General features: G+C 46.0%; 1 protein-coding gene across 1 annotated transcript in view; it reads left to right on the top strand.

Annotated features, from left to right (window-relative positions):
* LOC131196700 (polyunsaturated fatty acid lipoxygenase ALOX15B-like) overlaps positions 1 to 21,299 on the top strand; it is a 63,067-nt gene extending 41,768 nt beyond the window's left edge. The window contains exons 13-18 of the mRNA XM_058179836.1: positions 135 to 338; positions 5,216 to 5,302; positions 7,213 to 7,382; positions 9,515 to 9,737; positions 12,510 to 12,680; positions 15,190 to 21,299. Of these exons, the coding sequence (XP_058035819.1) occupies positions 135 to 338; positions 5,216 to 5,302; positions 7,213 to 7,382; positions 9,515 to 9,737; positions 12,510 to 12,680; positions 15,190 to 15,369 (1,035 nt within the window). The 3' untranslated portion in view covers positions 15,370 to 21,299. The remainder of the gene's footprint in view (positions 1 to 134; positions 339 to 5,215; positions 5,303 to 7,212; positions 7,383 to 9,514; positions 9,738 to 12,509; positions 12,681 to 15,189) is intronic.
* The last annotated feature ends 337 nt before the right edge of the window (positions 21,300 to 21,636 follow it).

The raw sequence follows: 21,636 nt of genomic DNA, 5'->3' as shown, positions 1-21,636 counted from the left end.
GTTCTATAAATGTTCTGGTAAACCAATCAGTGACCCGAAAGGTGAGGAAATGTCGTTTTTTTCTCAATCTCCTTGCTCATTCATGCTTTTCCCCCCCCTACATCTGTCGTTCTTTGTATTCTTCCTTCTCGCAGCTCAGCCAAATCCCGGGTGACGAGAGCCCCATTTTCCTTCCCAGTGACCCGCACTGGGATTGGACCTTGGCTAAGATGTGGGTCCGCAATGCCGATTTCCAGATCCATCAGAACATCTCCCATCTCCTAAAGACCCACCTGATGGCTGAGATCTTTACTATGGCCACTCTACGGCACTTCCCCATGTGCCATCCGGTGTTTAAGGTAGGGCACAAGGGAGACAGATCCCTGGAGGTGGGGAGAGGTTTCACATGAATTGTGATGCAGGTGAACAGGAATATTGTCACTGGATTTGTCCAGCTTCCCCATAATGCGAGGTTTGGGGTGGCTGTCCATGAAAGGAATAATACAACTAAGCGTAATGCATGACTTGATATGAAATAACGAAGGACACCCTGTTCGAATAATAATGACCCAAATAATCATAAAACCATAGCAAAGGGAAGCAAAATGCTCCCAATAGCGATAGGGTGCAGTCCCAAAACATCTGGGAACACCTCTTGAATGCCATCGGCATTGACAAAATCCCCATCGGTCAATTGCAAAAAGGCAACTTGACTTGGAATAGCGTTAACAAAATCTTAGTCAATTGCAAAAGGAACTTTGCTCAGAATGGCATTGACAGAATCCCCATTGGTCAATTGTAAAAAGCAGCTTGACCTGGAACAGCACTGACAAAGTCCCATCCGTCAATTGCAAAAGGCAGCTTGACTTGAACGGCATTGACAGAATCCCTGTCTGTCAATTGCAAAAGGTAGCTTTGCTTGGAAGGACATTGACAGACTCTTGGTCAATTGCAAAAGGCAGTTTGATTGAGAATGTATTGACAAAATCCCCTTCAGTCAATTGCAAAAGGATCTTTGTTCAGAATGGCATTGACAAAATCCCCATCGGCCAATTGCAAAAGGTAGCTTTGGTTGGAAGGACATTGACAGACTCTTGGTCAATTGCAAAAGTCAATTGCAAAAGGCAGTTTGATTGAGAATGTATTGACAAAATCCCCTTCAGTCAATTGCAAAAGGATCTTTGTTCAGAATGGCATTGACAAAATCCCCATCGGTCAATTGCAAAAGGTAGCTTTGGTTGAAAGGACATTGACAGACTCTTGGTCAATTGCAAAAGTCAATTGCAAAAGGCAGTTTGATTGAGAATGTATTGACAAAATCCCCTTCAGTCAATTGCAAAAGGTAGCTTTGGTTGGAAGGACATTGACTGACTCTTGGTCAATTGCAAAAGTCAATTGCAAAAGGCAGTTTGATTGAGAATGTATTGACAAAATCCCCTTCAGTCAATTGCAAAAGGTAGCTTTGGTTGGAAGGACATTGACAGACTCTTGGTCAATTGCAAAAGTCAATTGCAAAAGGCAGTTTGATTGAGAATGTATTGACAAAATCCCCTTCAGTCAATTGCAAAAGGATCTTTGTTCAGAATGGCATTGACAAAATCCCCTTCAGTCAATTGCAAAAGGTAGCTTTGGTTGGAAGGACATTGACAGACTCTTGGTCAATTGCAAAAGTCAATTGCAAAAGGCAGTTTGATTGAGAATGTATTGACAAAATCCCCTTCAGTCAATTGCAAAAGGATCTTTGTTCAGAATGGCATTGACAAAATCCCCATCGGCCAATTGCAAAAGGTAGCTTTGGTTGGAAGGACATTGACAGACTCTTGGTCAATTGCAAAAGTCAATTGCAAAAGGCAGTTTGATTGAGAATGTATTGACAAAATCCCCTTCAGTCAATTGCAAAAGGATCTTTGTTCAGAATGGCATTGACAAAATCCCCATCGGCCAATTGCAAAAGGTAGCTTTGGTTGGAAGGACATTGACAGACTCTTGGTCAATTGCAAAAGTCAATTGCAAAAGGCAGTTTGATTGAGAATGTATTGACAAAATCCCCTTCAGTCAATTGCAAAAGGATCTTTGTTCAGAATGGCATTGACAAAATCCCCATCGGCCAATTGCAAAAGGCAGCTTTGGTTGGAAGGACATTGACAGACTCTTGGTCAATTGCAAAAGGCAGTTTGATTGAGAATGTATTGACAAAATCCCCTTCAGTCAATTGCAAAAGGATCTTTGTTCAGAATGGCATTGACACAATCCCCATCGGCCAATTGCAAAAGGCAGCTTTGGTTGGAAGGACATTGACAGACTCTTGGTCAATTGCAAAAGTCAATTGCAAAAGGCAGTTTGATTGAGAATGTATTGACAAAATCCCCTTCAGTCAATTGCAAAAGGATCTTTGTTCAGAATGGCATTGACAAAATCCCCATCGGCCAATTGCAAAAGGTAGCTTTGGTTGGAAGGACATTGACAGACTCTTGGTCAATTGCAAAAGTCAATTGCAAAAGGCAGTTTGATTGAGAATGTATTGACAAAATCCCCTTCGGTCAATTGCAAAAGGATCTTTGTTCAGAATGGCATTGACAAAATCCCCATCGGCCAATTGCAAAAGGTAGCTTTGGTTGGAAGGACATTGACAGACTCTTGGTCAATTGCAAAAGGCAGTTTGATTGAGAATGTATTGACAAAATCCCCTTCAGTCAATTGCAAAAGGATCTTTGTTCAGAATGGCATTGACAAAATCCCCATCGGCCAATTGCAAAAGGCAGCTTTGGTTGGAAGGACATTGACAGACTCTTGGTCAATTGCAAAAGGCAGTTTGATTGAGAATGTATTGACAAAATCCCCTTCAGTCAATTGCAAAAGGATCTTTGTTCAGAATGGCATTGACAAAATCCCCATCGGCCAATTGCAAAAGGTAGCTTTGGTTGGAAGGACATTGACAGACTCTTGGTCAATTGCAAAAGTCAATTGCAAAAGGCAGTTTGATTGAGAATGTATTGACAAAATCCCCTTCAGTCAATTGCAAAAGGATCTTTGTTCAGAATGGCATTGACAAAATCCCCTTCAGTCAATTGCAAAAGGTAGCTTTGGTTGGAAGGACATTGACAGACTCTTGGTCAATTGCAAAGGAACTTTGCTCAGAATGGCATTGACAGAATCCCTGTCTGTCAATTGCAAAAGTCAATTGCAAAAGGCAGTTTGATTGAGAATGTATTGACAAAATCCCCTTCAGTCAATTGCAAAAGGTAGCTTTGGTTGGAAGGACATTGACAGACTCTTGGTCAATTGCAAAAGTCAATTGCAAAAGGCAGTTTGATTGAGAATGTATTGACAAAATCCCCTTCAGTCAATTGCAAAAGGATCTTTGTTCAGAATGGCATTGACAAAATCCCCTTCAGTCAATTGCAAAAGGTAGCTTTGGTTGGAAGGACATTGTCAGACTCTTGGTCAATTGCAAAAGGTAGCTTTGGTTGGAAGGACATTGACAGACTCTTGGTCAATTGCAAAACTCAATTGCAAAAGGCAGTTTGATTGAGAATGTATTGACAAAATCCCCTTCAGTCAATTGCAAAAGGTAGCTTTGGTTGGAAGGACATTGACAGACTCTTGGTCAATTGCAAAAGTCAATTGCAAAAGGCAGTTTGATTGAGAATGTATTGACAAAATCCCCTTCGGTCAATTGCAAAAGGATCTTTGTTCAGAATGGCATTGACAAAATCCCCATCGGCCAATTGCAAAAGGCAGCTTTGCTTGGAATGACATTGACAGACTCTTGGTCAATTGCAAAAGGCAGCTTGACTGAGAAGATATTGGCAAAATCCCTGTCAAGTCAATTGCAAAAGGCAGCTTGAGTCGGACGGGCTGACATCCCATGACGTGGCCTTCAACCCCATCAAACATCCACATCTGCCTATCCTGGGTCCTTGGGAAGGACCCGAGAGGTGGTCAAAAGGGGGCAAATCCAGTCTGAACATCTGATTGGCTGTGCAACCACCTATCATCTTCACTCGGTTGATTTTTGTTTGCTGGAACTTGGTATATTCCAAAGTGAAGTATGGACCCACCTCCTTCTTTTCGAGTTGGACGAACCCACCACGATGTCACGTCCATCTAAAATTTAAGGGTCTCTCTTTTGGGGGAGAAGGACTTCGAGGAAAAGAGAATAGTCCCCATGCTACTAAATTGTCCTAGGTCCTCTCCCGACAATTAATCAGTGGAACAACTTGCCTCCAGAAGTTGCGGGTGCTCCCAACAGTGGCGATTTTAAAGAAGAGATTGGACAACCAGTTGTCTGAAATGAGTTAGGGTCCCCTGCTTGAGCAGGGGGTCAGACTAGAAAACCTCCAAAGTCCCTTCCAACCCGGTGGTTCTGTTCTTCTGTCCTGGAGAGACGTGTCCCATCAAGCATGTTCCCCTATTTTGACCCTCAGGAACTGGTCCCCTTAGAGGTCTTGTTGTGTATGCGCCCCCCGAACCAGCCCTCCTGCCAGAAAGTGATTTGGAAAGTGAGGGGGAAGGGCCATCAGGACTTACCTCGGGAGCACTGGCTTCCCTGGCTTAGCTCCAGGAGCCAGAAGCAGGCCAGGTGGAAGAAATAACGAGGCCTCCGTCCCCTGACTCTTTCCCCCCCCAGCCACGCCTTCAGACCCAGCTGACGGCAATCAGGCCTGGCTGGACCCTAGGTTTCGTAGGCATGAGAGGAGGGAACAACAGAAGCAGGGGTGGGGCAGGCCTAGGAAGTGCTGAGTCATGGAGCCACACCTCACAGGGTATAAAAGGCAGCGAGAGCTGCTGTGTCTCTTTGTAACAGGCAAATCCACTGATTGACTAAGAGCTGAAGTTTGTTCCTGGGTGACTCATCAGCGTCATGGAAGATAACAGAGGCTCTTGGCAATCACTGGCTATTCTGCTGCCAGAGCTGATAGTGCCGGCTAATTAAGCCATCACTTGGACGGAGGCGAAGGAGGACAGAACAGGTCTTCTCCCTGTCCTCATCATCTCCATCTACTTCTGGAAGGTGGAGAGCCAGGTTTCCTGTTCACCTGGCAGGTTCAAATACATCACCTGCTTTCCGCATTTGGTGGGGTTGGTCACAGGTTGTGACGGCCACCCTGTTGTCCTCCTTAGAAGCTCTGAATCATCAGCCTCTCTCTTGACCTCCATGGTCTCCAAGAACCTTCTCCAACTCGAGGACTGAAGACCTTCATTTCTTCTCCTCCTTCTCCTCCTTCCTCTGCAGCTCCTGATTCCACACGTAAGATACACGCTCCAGATCAACATACTAGCCAGGATACGCCTGATCAAGAAAGGTGGCATGATGGATCAGGTAAGGTGGACCTTCTGGGGTAGTTTCTCTGCCTGGTCTCTTTTTATCCCTGCACTTCTCCATTCCTTCTCTCTCTCTCTCTCTCTCTCTCTCTCTCTCTCTCTCTCTCTCTCTCTCTTTTTTTTTTTTTGGATTCTGCAAACAGCAGGTGCATTGAGAAAACTTGGCATTCATTGGAATACAGCAGTTTTAACAAAGAAAGGGGCTTAAAGGCATTTGAGCAACTATTACACTCATGTCGAATTCAGTTCGTCCTCTAAGTGAAGCTTGGATAGTGGGCAGTCCTCACTTTACGGCTGTTTGTTTAGTGAAGATATAAAACCTCGCCAGAGCCCTCTGTGAGGGAGATGGGTGGCTAAGAAACTTGATAGATAGATGATGGACGGACGGGCGAGCAGATAGATGGTAGATAGGTAGATAGAGAGATAGAGAGATGGATGGATGGAGCTGGAGAGAGAGAGAGATGAATAATAGGTAGGTAGAGAGATGGATGGAGCTTGATAGATGATGGGTGGGTAGGTCGATGGATGATAGGTAGGTAGATAAGTAGAGATATGGATGGAGCTTAGATGATGGATGGATAGGTAGGTAGGTAGATGGATGGAGCTTGATAGATGATGGATGGATGGATGGATGGATGGATGAGAGAGAGAGATGGATGATAAGTAGGTAAGTAGAGAGATGGATGGAGCTTAGATGATGGATGGTAGGTAGATAGAGAGATGGATGGATGGAACTTGATAGATGATGGATGGATGGGTAGTTGGAGAGAGATGGATGATAGGTAGGTAGGTAAAGATATGGATGGAGCTTAGATGATGGATGGATAGGTAGGTAGGTAGAGAGATACATGGATAGGTAAGTAGGTAGATGGATGGAGTTTGATAGATGATGGATGGATGGGTGGATGGATGAATGGATGAGAGAGAGATGGATGGTAGGTAGGTAGGTAGGTAGGTAGAGATATGGATGGAGCTTAAATGATGGATGGATAGGTAGGTAGGTAGAGAGATGGATGGATCTTGATAGATGATGGATGGATGGTTGGAGAGAGATGGATGATAGGTAGGTAGGTAGAGATATGGATGGAGCTTAGATGATGGATGGATAGGTAGGTAGGTAGAGAGATACATGGATAGGTAAGTAGGTAGGTAGATGGATGGAGTTTGATAGATGATAGATGGATGGGTAGATGGATGGATGAGAGAGCGAGAGATGGATGATAGGTAGGTAGGTAGGTAGGTAGAGATATGGATGGAGCTTAAATGATGGATGGCTAGGTAGGTAGGTAGAGAGATGGATGGATCTTGATAGATGATGGATGGATGGATGGATGGATGGAGATAGATGGATGATAAGTAGGTAGGTAGAGATATGGATGGAGTTTGATAGAGGATGGATGGATGGATGGATGGATAGGTAGGTAGGCAGGCAGGCAGGCAGACAAGCAGAGAGGGATGGAGCTTGATAGATGATAGATGGATGGACAGACAGAGGTAGGTAGGTAGAGAAATGGATGGAGCTTGATAGATGATGGAGGGATGGACGGAGAGACAGAGACAGATAAACAGACAGTGATCTATGACTGCTCCTCCTAGTTACAAATCATCAAGAATCCCCAATGGGTCACATGATCAAAATTCAGGCGCTTGGCCACCGGCATGTATTTATGACAGTCACAGTAATCTAGAGGGTGGGGATGGGTTTTTGCGACCTTCTGATGAACAAAGTCAACGGGGGAATCCAGATTCACTTAACAACTGTGTCACTCACTTAAACCGCAGCGGCGATTCCATTAACGGTTGTGGTGATGGACTACCCTCTCACTTGGCAACGGAACGTTTGAGCTAAATTTTGGTCGTGCATCGAGGACTACCCATGAGCGACTCAACCTTCTCCCTCTTTTACAGGCCACCTCAGCCGGATATGAAGGAATCGGTTCCTTGGTGAACCGAGGGGTTCAACAGTTGACCTACTCTTCACTTTGCCTGCCGGAGGACATCAAGGCTCGTGGAGTTGACTCTGTCGCCAACTATTATTATCGAGATGATGCCACCAAGATCTGGGCCGCCATAGAGAGGTGAGGTCGGGTCTTGGGTTTCTGAAGACGTTCTCTGAAGTCTCCATGATCAACCACACAGTTTTTTGGGAACTGTCAGAAATTCTGTTTATATATATATACCATCACAGATCAAACCAAGAGTACAGTCACCATGTGCTTTACTGCTTAACTGTTTTAACAGGAAACAGGAAATTCTACTTAGTATGAAAGAACATAGAACATACACGTAGATCCAAACTTGTAAACACTGCCATCTACTGGCTGAATACAACTGTGGTTGTTGCACATAAAATACATTTCAACCAAATGTACTCCCGACAGGAACACAATGTCTCGACGTCTTTCTATTGTCGTCTTCTTCCAAATAAGAACTTGGTATTTCTTGATATCCTTCCATCCAAATCTAACCTGCCTCAACCCTGCTGAGCTTTTTCATATTAGCTCAGGTCCACCCAGAGACACATATGGATAGTCCTCGACTTACAACAGTTCATTTAATGACTGTTCGGAGTTACAACAGCACTGAAAACCAGTGACTTATGAGCATTTTTCACCCAACCATTGAACTATCCCCATGGTCACGGGTTCAAATTTCAGATATATGGAAACTAGTTCATATTCATGATGGTTGTAGCATCCCAAGATCATGTGATCAAAATTTGGATGCTCATATTTACGACGGTCACAATGTCCCGGGGTCACGGGATCCGCTTTTACGACCTTCCAACAAGCAAAGTCAAGGGGGGTGGGGAGAAGCCGGATCCCCTTAACAGCTGTGAGACTAGCTTAAGTACTGCAAGGATTCATTTAACAACTGAGAAAGGTCGTAAAACGGGGCAAAACTCACTTAAACAACTGTTTCATTTAGCAACGGAAATTTGGGGCTCTATTGTGGTCGTAAGTTGAAGGTTACCTGTAGCCGGATCAAATGAACCTCTTCCTCCAGCTGAGTCTGAATGAGCTTGTGGGATTTTTTTTGTGGGAGTGGGGGACCTCCAAGTCTAGTCGCCATCCTGGGGGACTTCATGGTCCAAAGACTAACCAGATTCAAACCATCCTAGCTTCTAAACCCAGTCAAGGCTGGCTTAGCTTTGCAAGGGAAGGACCAGAAAGAGAATAATGAAGCAGTCAACACAAACGGTGCCCGAGAGGACAGGTGACTCTGTTGTGGCCCGCCAGTTGCCAGCGGAAATGCCGGCAGACGATGAGGAGGTTGGGGAGGAACTTGGGCCAGTGCTGGAGTCTGGGGAAGGCTCTGATGGATGCTCTGCGTCCGACGCAGAGATAGAGCCAGGGCTGTCTGATATTTCCCAGCTACGGAGAGGCAGCTGCCTTTGGAAGCTGAGGTGAGTGAGGAGGAAGAACAGCTGGGGCCTGTTCCCGATGCCCGTGGTATGCGCAGAGCAGTTAGGAGAGGAGAACAACGGAGGACAAGGAGTCGACTCGGGAAGCAAAGCACATGTGGATGCTGAATGGCCCCTCCCTGGCTGGGGAATGAATAAAGAGAAGGAAAGGGGAATGGTGGTCGTAGGAGACAACCGTTCGTATTTCTGGAGATTTTGCTCATGCCGTTTTGTGCCACAAAGACTGCATGCCAGAACTTAGTTTGAAGCCTTTCGGTTGGGAGCTTCTGGCCTGGCAATTATTGCAAGAAACTGATAAGGTCTGTTACTACCGTTAACTCCTTGAAGGACTCTTGCCCGGACTTTTCGGTGGGTTGGATGCCATTAATTCACAAGAGGTAAATAAAGAGGGTTGTTTTTTTTCGTGACCGGGAGTCTGTTTCTTGCTTCTGCTAAGGCTGGGTCAGAGCAGTCTCTTGGCCAAGTCTGTTGGGCCAGTTTTGGTCTTCAGCAACACAACCACCATTTAGAGCAGAGGTCTCCAACCTTGATCCCTTTAAGCAAAGCTGGCTGAGGAACTCTCGGAGTTGAAGTCCACAAGTCTTAAAGGGACCAAGGTTGAAGACCCCTGATTTAGATGGTCTCCTTCTTCTATTTTTCTCCACCTTTTGGGACCAGATGGACTCGACTCTCTCGCCCTTCGACTGGCGGTTCTGGGAATTGAAGCCCAACGTGTGTCCGAGGTCCACCAGGTTGGTGGAAAGCTGTCTTAGAAGACCTTCCAACTTGATGTTCTTGTTCTTCCAGCTTCGTGGCAGGCTTTGTCAGATACTATTACTGGAATGATGACCGGATCAAAGGAGATTCCGAGCTCCAGGCCTGGGTTTTGGAGATCTTCAAGGAAGCATTCCAAAGCCGAGAGGCGTCGGGGGCTCCCTCAACTCTGTCGACCGCGGAGGAGCTCACCAAATTGCTGACTGTGGTCATTTTTACCTGTTCAGCTCAACATGCTGCGGTCAACAGTGGGCAGGTGAGAAACCATCCTACCTTAGATAGTAGAATAACAGAGGTTACTGGTTAATTGTTCTAACTGTCAGGAAATTTCTCCTTAGTTCTAGGTTGCTTCTCTCCTTGATTAGTTTCCATCTGTTGCTTCTTCTCCTGCCTTCTGGTGCTTTGGAGAATAGGTGGACCCCCTTCTTCTTTGTGGCAGGCCCTCAAATATTGGAAGACCAACCATCAAGCTTAGAGAGCACCAAGGACCCCACAGTTCTCTTCCTCTTCCTCCTCCTCCTTCCCTCCTCAAACCCCACTCCCTTCCAGCACAGATGATACTCCTAGTTGGGTCATGAATCGTCTGCAAGAAAACCATCAAGCTTAGAGACCACCAAGGACCCTACAGTTCTTCTTCACCTTCCTTCTTCACCTCCTCCTCTTCCTTCTCTACCACACTTTCTACTTCTCCTCCTCATCTTCCTCCTTCTCCACCACACTTTCTCCTTCTTCTTCTTCTTCTCCTCCTCTCCCCAAACCCCACTCCCTTCCAGCACTGATGATACTCCTAGTTGGGTCATGAATCGTCTGCAAGAAAACCATCAAACTTAGAGACCACCAAGGACCCCGCAGTTCTCCTTCACTTTCCTTCTCCTCCTCCTCCTTCTCTACCACACTTTCTCCTTCTTCTCCTTCTTCTCGTCTTCTTCCTCCTCCTTTTCCACCACACTTTCTCCTTCTTCTCCTTCTCCTCCTCTTTCTCCTCCTCCTCCTCCTTCTCCACTACACTTTCTCCTTCTTCTCCTTCTCCTCCTCTTCCTCCTCCTCTCCCCAAACCCCACTCCCTTCCAGCACTGATGATACTCCCTAGTTGGGTCATAAACCGTCTGCAAGAAAATCATCAATCTTAGAGACCACCAAGGACCCTACAGTTCTCCTTCACTTTCCTTCTCCTCCTCCTTCTCTACCACACTTTCTCCTTCTTCTCCTTCTTCTCGTCTTCTTCCTCCTCCTCCTCCTTCTCCACTACACTTTCTCCTTCTTCTCCTTCTCCTCCTCTTCCTCCTCCTCCTCTCCCCAAACCCCACTCCCTTCCAGCACTGATGATACTCCCTAGTTGGGTCATTGAACCGTCTGCAAGAAAACCATCAAGCTTAGAGACCACCAAGGACCCCACAGTTCTCCTCCTCCTCCTCCTCCTTCCTCCTCCTCCGTTCTTCTTCTGTTTCTTCTTCCTCCTCTCCTCCTCCTCCTCCTTCCTCTTCTTTTATGTTTCGCCAAGTTTTTTTTTTTTTTTTACAAATATATCAAATCAATTCATGAACAGTGTGGCACCTGGGTGTCTCACATTCTATTACAAGCAAAACTTATAAAATTAATCACAATTATTACATTCAACCAACTTATATGTTTCTACTAATAATGCGCATTTCTATTATGCTGCCATCTATCGTTATTCAATTGTTCCATCTTTCTCCTTGTGGTTATTTTTATTATATAAAAACGTATCCACTAATATTCCCCCTTCTCTTATTTCTATCACTTATTCTAGCTTTTAATGCTGTCACCCTTTATTAAAAGACTTTTCCTTTCTATCCTAATTTCTAAGCGTATCACCCACCTAAAAAAAAAAAAAAGAAAAGAAAAGTAAAAACGAGAGAGAGAGAGAAACAAATCGGAACAAAAAGGAGAAATCATCTATCCATCGTATCTTGCCCGCTTTAATACTTTAAATGCTATGCTTTAAAATTCCTCTTCCTCCTCCTCCTCTCCTTCTCCTCCTCCTCCTCCTCCTCTTCTTCTTCTTCTTCTTCTTCTTCTCCTTCTTCTTCTTCTCCTTCTCCTTCTCCTTCTCCTTCTCCTTCTTCTCCTTCTTCTTCTTCTTCTTCTTCTTCTTCTTCTTCTTCTTCTTCTTCTTCTTCTTCTTCTTCTTCTTCCAGAGAACCGGTAGCAAAAATCCCTGCCACCCACCCACAAACCTGCCCACCCAATCACTCGGTTACCCACTTGCCCGCTGACCGCTTCTTTCCGGCTCGCTCGCTTTTCCCACCCGAATGGTAGAAATAGGTTGCAAAAAAAAAAAAATGCTTTTAAAAGGTAAAAAAAAAAAGGCTCTGATGATCGCACGGCTTAGCTGTGATCATCGGAGCCTTTTTTTTTTTTTACCTTTTAAAAGCACTTTTTTTTTTTTTGCAACCTATTTCTACCATTCGGGTGGGAAAAGCGAGCGAGCCGGAAAGAAGCGGCAAGCGGGCAAGCGGGTAACCGAGCTGAGTCGTGCGATCATCAGAGCCTTTTTGTTTACTTTTAAAAGCATTTTTTTTTACAACCTATTTGGCCGAATAGGTTGTAAAAAAATGCTTTTAAAATTCAAAAAAAAAAAAAAGATCATGTGCCGCAGCTGATCTCACACACACACATACACACACCGCGCACTGTTCTACATACCTCATGCCTCTTTTTGGTGGGCACTGTGCCCGCACCTCGCATTTGGCGCAGGGCGCGCATGCGCAGCCAGCAAACCGGTAGTAAACCGGTTCAGATTTCACCACTGCTCCTATCGCTAATTGTCCTGATGATTTTCAACCCTCTCCCCTTCCTTTGGGGCCTCCAACCTGGAACATTTGGGCCCCAAATTTCGACAAGACCCTCATTCACGACAGAGAAATCAGAGCCAGTCTAACATCTTTTGCCCCCACCCCACTGAACCTCAGCACAGTAGACGCCTGCCCTGATCGTGCAGGGTGGGTGTTGCCACTCTCAGCTCACCTGGCCTCTCTCTCTTTCTCTCTCTCTCTCTCTTTCTCAGTTTGACTACGGCGCCTGGATGCCAAACATCCCTCCGACCATGAGGAGACCCCCGCCGACCGTGAAGGGCTCTGCGTCACTGGAGGGCATCCTCGAGACCATTCCGCAGGTCAACGTTACCTGCATTGCTCTCTCTTCCCTCTGGCTCCTGAGCAAGGAAGCAGGGGATCGGGTAAGTGGCGAGGATACCCGACCGAGAAGGGAAACGCCTGGGAGTTGATGTAGGCTTCGAGGTACCACTTCGGTGTGTGGATGTACACTGAGAGCTTATGCACCGGAGACAAATTCCTTGTGGGTCCGATTACGAGGGAGGGAGAGAGAGAGAGAGAAAGGAAGGGAAGGGAAGGGAAGGGAAAGAAAGAAAGAAAGAAAAAGAAAGAAAGAAAGAAAGAGAGAGAGAGGCAGGGAAGGAAGAAAAAGAAAGAAAGAGCGAAGAAAGAAGGAGGGAAGGAAGGAAGAAGAAAGAAAGAAAAAGAGTGAAAGAAAGAGAAAGAAGAAAGGGGAGGAAGGGAGGAGGAGGAAAGGTGGAAAGGAAGGAAGAAAAGAAAGGAAGAAAAGAAAGAGAAAGGAAGAAAAGAAAGAAAGAAAGGAAGGAAGGAAGAAAGAGCGAAGAAAAGAAAGAAAGAAAGGAAAAGGAAGGCTGTCCTCCCTCCTTCCTTCCATCTTCCATCTTCCTTCTTCTTCTTCTTCTTCTTCTTCTTCTTCTTCTTCTTCTTCTTCTTCTTCTTCTTCTTCTTCCAGAGAACCGGTAGCAAAAATCCCTGCCACCCACCCACAAACCTGCCCACCCAATCACTCGGTTACCCACTTGCCGCTGACGCTTCTTTCGGCTCGCTCGCTTTTCCCACCGAATGGTAGAAATAGGTTGCAAAATGCTTTTAAAGGTAAAAAAAAGGCTCTGATGATCGCACGGCTTAGCTGTGATCATCGGAGCCTTTACCTTTAAAAGCACTTGCAACCTATTTCACCATTCGGTGGGAAAAGCGAACAGCCGAAAGAAGCGGCAAGCGGCAAGCGGTAACCGAGCTAATCGTCGCGATCATCAGAGCCTTTTTGTTTACTTTAAAAGCATTTTTTTACAACCTATTTGGCCGGATAAGTTGTAAAAAATGCTTTAAAATTCAAAAAAAAAAAGATCATGTGCCGCAGCTGATCTCACACACACACATACACACACCGCGCACTGTTCTACATACCTCATGCCTCTTTTTGGTGGGCACTGTGCCCGCACCTCGCATTTGGCGCAGGGCGCGCATGCGCAGCCAGCAAACCGGTAGTAAACCGGTTCAGATTTCACCACTGCTCCTATCGCTAATTGTCCTGATGATTTTCAACCCTCTCCCCTTCCTTTGGGGCCTCCAACCTGGAACATTTGGGCCCCAAATTTCGACAAGACCCTCATTCACGACAGAGAAATCAGAGCCAGTCTAACATCTTTTGCCCCCACCCCACTGAACCTCAGCACAGTAGACGCCTGCCCTGATCGTGCAGGGTGGGTGTTGCCACTCTCAGCTCACCTGGCCTCTCTCTCTTTCTCTCTCTCTCTCTCTTTCTCAGTTTGACTACGGCGCCTGGATGCCAAACATCCCTCCGACCATGAGGAGACCCCCGCCGACCGTGAAGGGCTCTGCGTCACTGGAGGGCATCCTCGAGACCATTCCGCAGGTCAACGTTACCTGCATTGCTCTCTCTTCCCTCTGGCTCCTGAGCAAGGAAGCAGGGGATCGGGTAAGTGGCGAGGATACCCGACCGAGAAGGGAAACGCCTGGGAGTTGATGTAGGCTTCGAGGTACCACTTCGGTGTGTGGATGTACACTGAGAGCTTATGCACCGGAGACAAATTCCTTGTGGGTCCGATTACGAGGGAGGGAGAGAGAGAGAGAGAAAGGAAGGGAAGGGAAGGGAAGGGAAAGAAAGAAAGAAAGAAAGAAAGAGAGAGAGAGGCAGGGAAGGAAGAAAAAGAAAGAAAGAGCGAAGAAAGAAGGAGGGAAGGAAGGAAGAAGAAAGAAAGAAAAAGAGTGAAAGAAAGAGAAAGAAGAAAGGGGGAGGGAAGGGAGGGAGGGAGGAAAGGTGGAAAGGAAGGATGAAAAAGAAAGGAAGAAAGAAAAAAGAGAAAGGAAGAGAGAAAGGAAGAAAAAGAGAAAGGAAGGAAAGAAAGAGCGAAAGAAAGAAAGAAAGAAAGGAAAAAGGAAGGCTGTCCCTCCCTCCTTCCTTCCATCTTCCTTCTTTCCTTCCTTCCTTTATTTTTTCTTTCTTTCCTTTCTTCTTTCCTCCTTTCCTTCCTTCCTTCCTTCCCTCCCTCCCTCCCTCCCTCCTTCTTTTTTTCTTTTTTTCTTTCTTTCTCTCTCTCTTTCTCTCCCTCCCTCTCTCTATCCCACGATCAAGGGGAAGCTGCAAAGGGCATCACTGTGGGAAACGGTCATAAGTCCCTTTTTAAAACTTGGAACGGTCCCTAAAGGAACGGGCCATAAGTCGCGGGCCGCCTGCCTAAAACGATTTCTCTGCAATCTCCATTTCCTCAGGCCTACCCCAAAAAGATATGAATCTAATTTTTCTGCCAGAAAAATGGCGACGGGGGCGTCAGGCTCAGGAGCCGGCCGTTGTTCAGGGCAAACAGGGTGTGTGTGTATGTGTGTGTGTGTTGCTGCTAGAAGCGTTTTCTCCTCTGAAATCTTTTCCAGCGACCGTTGGGGTTCTACCCAGACCGCCATTTTGTGGAAGAGGAACCCGAGAGGCTGATGGAGACCTTTCGAAACCGCCTGGCGGACATTTCCACGCAAATCAACCAGCGGAACCGGTCGTTGGCTCTCCCCTACGATTACCTCAACCCGCCCTGCGTGGAGAACAGTGTCTCCATCTAGAGTTGGGGATGGAGACGGACAAAATCCAGAGAGATCCGGCGTTCGGTCTCACCCGATTGGCCCATCCAGCGGGATTCTTTCGGGAATAACCAAGAGTGGGAAGGGACTTTGGAGGTCTTCTAGTCGAACCCGTGCTCGAACAGATACCCTGCGGGGGCAAACGGCTGTCCGGTATCTTCTTGAAGACCTCCACTGATGAAGCACCCACAACTTCCGGTGGCAGGCAGCTCCACTGGCTAATTGTCTTCACTGACGGGAAATTTCTCCTTAGTTCTCGGGGGCTTCTCTCCTTGATTAGTTTCCATCCGTTGCTTCTTGCCCTGCCTTCGGGGGCTTTGGAGACTAGGTTGACCCCCCCCCTCTTTTTTTGGGACAGCCCCCCCCCAAATATTGGAAGACTGCCATCATGTTATCCCTAATCCTTCTCTTTGTTAGACTAGACCAGAGGTGTCAAACTCAAGGCCCGGGGTCCAAATCCGGCTTGGGGATGCTTAGACCTGGCCCACAGGGCTGCCCTGGAAATAGCAAACGACCGGCCCGCGGTGCCTCTGCTGGCGAAAACGGAGCTCGGGAGGGCCGTGCGTGACTCCCCACTCCCTAAACTCCGTTTTCGCTGGCAGACGGTTGCAGGGAGCCGTCCCAGCCAAAATGGAGATTGGGAGCCCATTTTCGATGGCAGAGCGCTCGGTGATCCTCCCGCCCCCACAACACAAGTGATGTCATACTGGCCACACCCACCTTGGCCACACCTCCCCCTCACCACCTCCCCCCACCCCCAGTCAAACACAACTCGGATGCGGCCTTCAATGAAATCGAGTTTGACACCCCTGGACTAGGCCAAGGGCTCTCCAAACTTGGCAACTTTTAAGACACGTGGACTTCAATTCCCAGAATTCCTCAGGCGCTTTAAGACTTAGGACTTCAACTCCCAGGATTCCTCAGTCACTTTTAAGATTTGTGGACTTTAACACGCGGAATCCTCAGCCACTTTGTGACTTGGGGACTTCAATTCCCAGAATTCCTCAGTCATTTTTAAGACTTGTGTACTTCAACTCCCAGAATTCCTCAGTCACTTTTCAGACTTGTGAACTTCGACTCCCAGAATTCCCCAGTCAGTTTAAGACTTGTGGACTTTAACTCCCAGAATCCTCAGTCACTTTATGACTTGGGGACTTCAATTCCCAGAATTCCTCAGTCACTTTTAAGACTTGTGTACTTCAACTCCCAGAATTCCTCAGTCACTTTTCAGACTTGTGGACTTTAACTCCCAGAATCCTCAGCCATTTTAAGATTTGGGGACTTCAACTCCCAGAATTCCTCTGTCAATTTAAGACATCTGGACTTTAACTCCCAGAATCCTCAGTCACTTTATGACTTGGGGACTTCAATTTCCAGAATTCCTCAGTCATTTTTAAGACTTGTGTACTTCAACTCCCAGAATTCCTCAGTCACTTTTCAGACTTGTGAACTTCAACTCCCAGAATTCCCCAGTCAGTTTAAGACTTAGGACTTCAACTCCCAGAATTCCTCAGTCACTTTTAAGACTTGTGGACTTTAACTCCCAGAATCCTCAGTCACTTTATGACTTGGGGACTTCAATTCCCAGAATTCCTCAGTCACTTTTAAGACTTGTGTACTTCAACTCCCAGAATTCCTCAGTCACTTTTCAGACTTGTGGACTTTAACTCCCAGAATCCTCAGCCATTTTAAGATTTGGGGACTTCAACTCCCAGAATTCCTCTGTCAATTTAAGACATCTGGACTTTAACTCCCAGAATCCTCAGTCACTTTATGACTTGGGGACTTCAATTCCCAGAATTCCTCAGTCACTTTTAAGACTTGTGTACTTCAACTCCCAGAATCCTCAGCCATTTTAAGATTTGTGAACTTCGACTCCCAGAATTCCCCAGTCAGTTTAAGACTTGTGGACTTTAACTCCCAGAATCCTCAGTCACTTTATGACTTGGGGACTTCAATTCCCAGAATTCCTCAGTCACTTTTAAGACTTGTGTACTTCAACTCCCAGAATTCCTCAGTCACTTTTCAGACTTGTGGACTTTAACTCCCAGAATCCTCAGCCATTTTAAGATTTGGGGACTTCAACTCCCAGAATTCCTCTGTCAATTTAAGACATCTGGACTTTAACTCCCAGAATCCTCAGTCACTTTATGACTTGGGGACTTCAATTTCCAGAATTCCTCAGTCATTTTTAAGACTTGTGTACTTCAACTCCCAGAATTCCTCAGTCACTTTTCAGACTTGTGAACTTCAACTCCCAGAATTCCCCAGTCAGTTTAAGACTTAGGACTTCAACTCCCAGAATTCCTCAGTCACTTTTAAGACTTGTGGACTTTAACTCCCAGAATCCTCAGTCACTTTATGACTTGGGGACTTCAATTCCCAGAATTCCTCAGTCACTTTTAAGACTTGTGTACTTCAACTCCCAGAATTCCTCAGTCACTTTTCAGACTTGTGGACTTTAACTCCCAGAATCCTCAGCCATTTTAAGATTTGGGGACTTCAACTCCCAGAATTCCTCTGTCAATTTAAGACATCTGGACTTTAACTCCCAGAATCCTCAGTCACTTTATGACTTGGGGACTTCAATTCCCAGAATTCCTCAGTCACTTTTAAGACTTGTGTACTTCAACTCCCAGAATCCTCAGCCATTTTAAGATTTGGGGACTTCAACTCCCAGAATTCCTCTGTCAATTTAAGACATCTGGACTTTAACTCCCAGAATCCTCAGTCACTTTATGACTTGGGGACTTCAATTCCCAGAATTCCTGTCACTTTTAAGACTTGTGTACTTCAACTCCCAGAATTCCTCAGTCATTTTTCAGACTTGTGAACTTCGACTCCCAGAATTCCCCAGTCAGTTTAAGACTTGTGGACTTTAACTCCCAGAATTCCTCAGTCACTTTTAAGACTTGTGGACTTTAACTCCCAGAATCCTCAGTCACTTTATGACTTGGGGACTTCAATTCCCAGAATTCCTCAGTCACTTTTAAGAATTGTGTACTTCAACTCCCAGAATTCCTCAGTCACTTTTCAGACTTGTGAACTTCGACTCCCAGAATTCCCCAGTCAGTTTAAGACTTGTGGACTTTAACTCCCAGGATTCCTCAGTCACTTTTAAGACTTGTGGACTTTAACACGCAGAATCCTCAGCCACTTTGTGACTTGGGGACTTCAATTCCCAGAATTCCTCAGTCACTTTTAAGACTTGTGGACTTTAACTCCCAGAATCCTCAGTCACTTTATGACTTGTGTACTTCAACTCCCAGAATTCCTCAGTCACTTTGAGACTTATAGACTTCAACTCCCAGAATTCCTCAGTCACTTTGAGACTTGGGGACTTCAACTCCCAGAATTCCTCTGTCACTTTAAGACTTGGGGACTTCAACCCCCCCATCCCCCAAATTCCTCAGCCATTTTAAGTCCTAAAGTGATTGAGGCATTCTGGGAATTGAAGTCCGCAAGTCTTAAAAGTAGCTGAGGAATTCTGGGAGTTGAAGTTTGGAGACCCCTGGTCCAGACCTTCCAGTTCCTGTAACCATTCATCATATGTTTTATCCTTTAGCCCCCTGGAACTTCAAACTCCTCAAATTTGGGGTTGTGTACCTTTGCACTGAAATTCAGCACAACAACAACAACAACAAAAATTGGCTTTCCCCCCATCCGAACATCTGCTGAAGGCCAGTCCGCTCCTCCTTATCCGAATCCTGATAGATTTGGTAGCTCTTAAGTGTGGAGGACGTTGAGTTCGGATCTTGTTCTGGGTGCTTCTGTCCTACAAATATTTTACTCATTGGTGGATCCCTCAAGAGAGTAGTCCTCTTTGAGAAGCGGTAGCTTGGTCTATCATGAAGAATGACTCGGCTTGGGGACAAGGGAATTTTCCCAAGGTATCAAAGAAAACCAAGATGGCAGCTGCACTCACAAGATCAAATATCTTTGCCTAATGTAGGCAATAGTTCATTTAGCGACCGTTCCAAAGTTACAAAGGCATGGGGGGGGAAAAGTGACAGGACTCAGGTTTTTTTTTCCAGACTTCTGTAGCATCCCCACAGTCACGTGATCAAAATGCTAGGCAAACCGACTCGCACTTACGACCGTTGCCGTGTCCCAAGGTCACGTGATCCCCTTTTGTGACTGTCCCGACGACCCAACTCAACGGGGAAGCCCCAATTCCCCGAACAACTGCTTGTTGACTAACTTACCAGCTGCGGTGATTCACTTAACCACGGGGTCAAGAACGGTCATAAAATTGGCCGAAAACTCACTTCACAGATGTCTCGTTGAACGACAGAAATTTGGGCCTCTCTATGGGTGGGTCGTAAGTCGAGGGCTTAACCTGTAAAGAAAAAAGGCTTTGCGGATTTCTTTGGGAGACACTCCTGGGATGGGAAACGACTCCTTCCAAGTTTTTCTTGACTAAAGGTTCAAACCAGGGGTGAAATGCTCCCGGTTCGGACTGGATCACCCGGTTCGGACCGGATCACCCGATCCGGTAGCAATGGCGGCGGGTGATTCAGAGAACTGGTAGCAAAAATCCCTCCCCCCCCCATGCCCAGCTGAGCCGTGCAATCATCAGAGGTTTTTTTTTTTACTTTTAAAAGCATTTTTTCTTCGGCTGAGCATTTTTTTTTTGCCTTTAAATGCTTTTAAAAGCATTTTTTTCTTCGGCTGAAAAAATGCTTTTAAAAGTAAAAAAAAAAAGCTTTTGATGATCCCAACGGCTCAGCTGGGATCGTCAGAGCTTTTTAAAAGCATTTTTATACAATCTCTTCGGCCTTAATGCTTTTAAAAGGCTCTGACAATCTCAGCTGAGCCGCGTGATGATCAGAGCCTTTTTTTTTTAACTTTTAAAAGCATTTTTTCGGCTGAAGAAAAAATGCTTTTAAAAGAAAACAAAAACCCTCTGATGATCAGGCAACTCAGCTGGGATCGTCAGAAGAGCCTTTTAAAAGCATTTTTTTTTACAACCTCTTCGCCTGAAGAGATTGTAGAAAAAAATGCTTTTAAAAGTAAAAAAAAAAAAAAGTTGGCCACGCCCACCCAGTCACATAACCCACCACCGCCACCAAGCCACGTCCACAGAACCGGTAGTAACAAATTCTACATTTCACCACTGGTTCAAACTGGGAAAGAATGATAATACCGGTAGCAACCTAAGCTGGCCAAGGATGATGGGAATTGGCAACCAGCAGGAGAACCAGAGGTGGCATTCAGCCGGTTCTGGCGAACCGATAGTGGAAATTGCGGATGGGCCCATCCTCCTGCCCCGGCGGTATGCTGTCCTATTTAGCCACATTTTCAAAGTGGGGCACACGTGAGGAAGGTATGTGCGCGAGCACAGTGCATGCGCCGAAGGCCGGGTGCGTGGCCGGAAGGTGCATGTGAGAAGCGAACCTGTGGTAAAAATATGTGAAACTCGCCTCTGAGGAGAACATCTTCCGGTGGTTACTCCAGCTTCAAAGTCTTAAGTCGCCTCAAGACGAAGAAGGGAGCCCGGTTCCAGCCTGAAGCGTCAAATCGAGTTCTTCCAACACGACAACCATTTGTGTAATTGTTGTTTTGTGACAGTTGCGTTGGTGAGATTTCTCTTGTCGGTTCACCGCCCGGCGTGTATTTTTAAGCTCCTCGTGCCGGGTTGCGAAACAGTCCCGCGACTTGGATCGTTTTAGTGCCGGTTTTGCACGACGTTTTAAAAATGAAGTATGTCCGTCGCAGCCCGAATGCGGATTTCGCCCGGTGCGAGTCAATAATGGCACAGTTTTGTAATTTTTAAGGGCAGCTGGGTTCTCGATATTGTAAGGTGTTTGGGGTGTTTTTCCCTGTTTCGGATGCGGAGAAGGCTAGACTTTTAATAAGAGGAAAAGAAAACTACTTTTATATATTTTTGAAATAAAAAAATGTGCCTTAGATCTAAAACGTCGTGCTTTTTTCCTTTTTTTTTTTTTTTTTTTCCGGGCCGGTTTAAAACTCCACAGCGTGGCTTATTGAAAAGGTGCTGGAGGAAAACGAATCGATACATTTGGGGTTTGGAAGCTGGAAATTTGGATTTGGAAGCTGGATTTAAAGCAATCGCCTCCTCTCCCTCCCTCCAGATTTTAGGGACTGCTGGTTGTGCAGGGGGTTGGACTAGAGCAGGGCTGGGCAACTATGGCCCCTTTATGACCTATGGACTTCAACTCCCAGAATTCCTGAGCCAGCATGCTGGCTCAGGAATTCTGGGAGTTGAAGTCCATAGGTCATAAAGGG

This window comes from Ahaetulla prasina, chromosome 4 (assembly GCF_028640845.1).
Source record: "Ahaetulla prasina isolate Xishuangbanna chromosome 4, ASM2864084v1, whole genome shotgun sequence".
Lineage (NCBI taxonomy): Eukaryota > Metazoa > Chordata > Lepidosauria > Squamata > Colubridae > Ahaetulla > Ahaetulla prasina.
The sequence above is the reverse complement of the archived record's forward strand: the minus strand, read 5'-3'. Positions and strand labels throughout refer to the sequence as shown.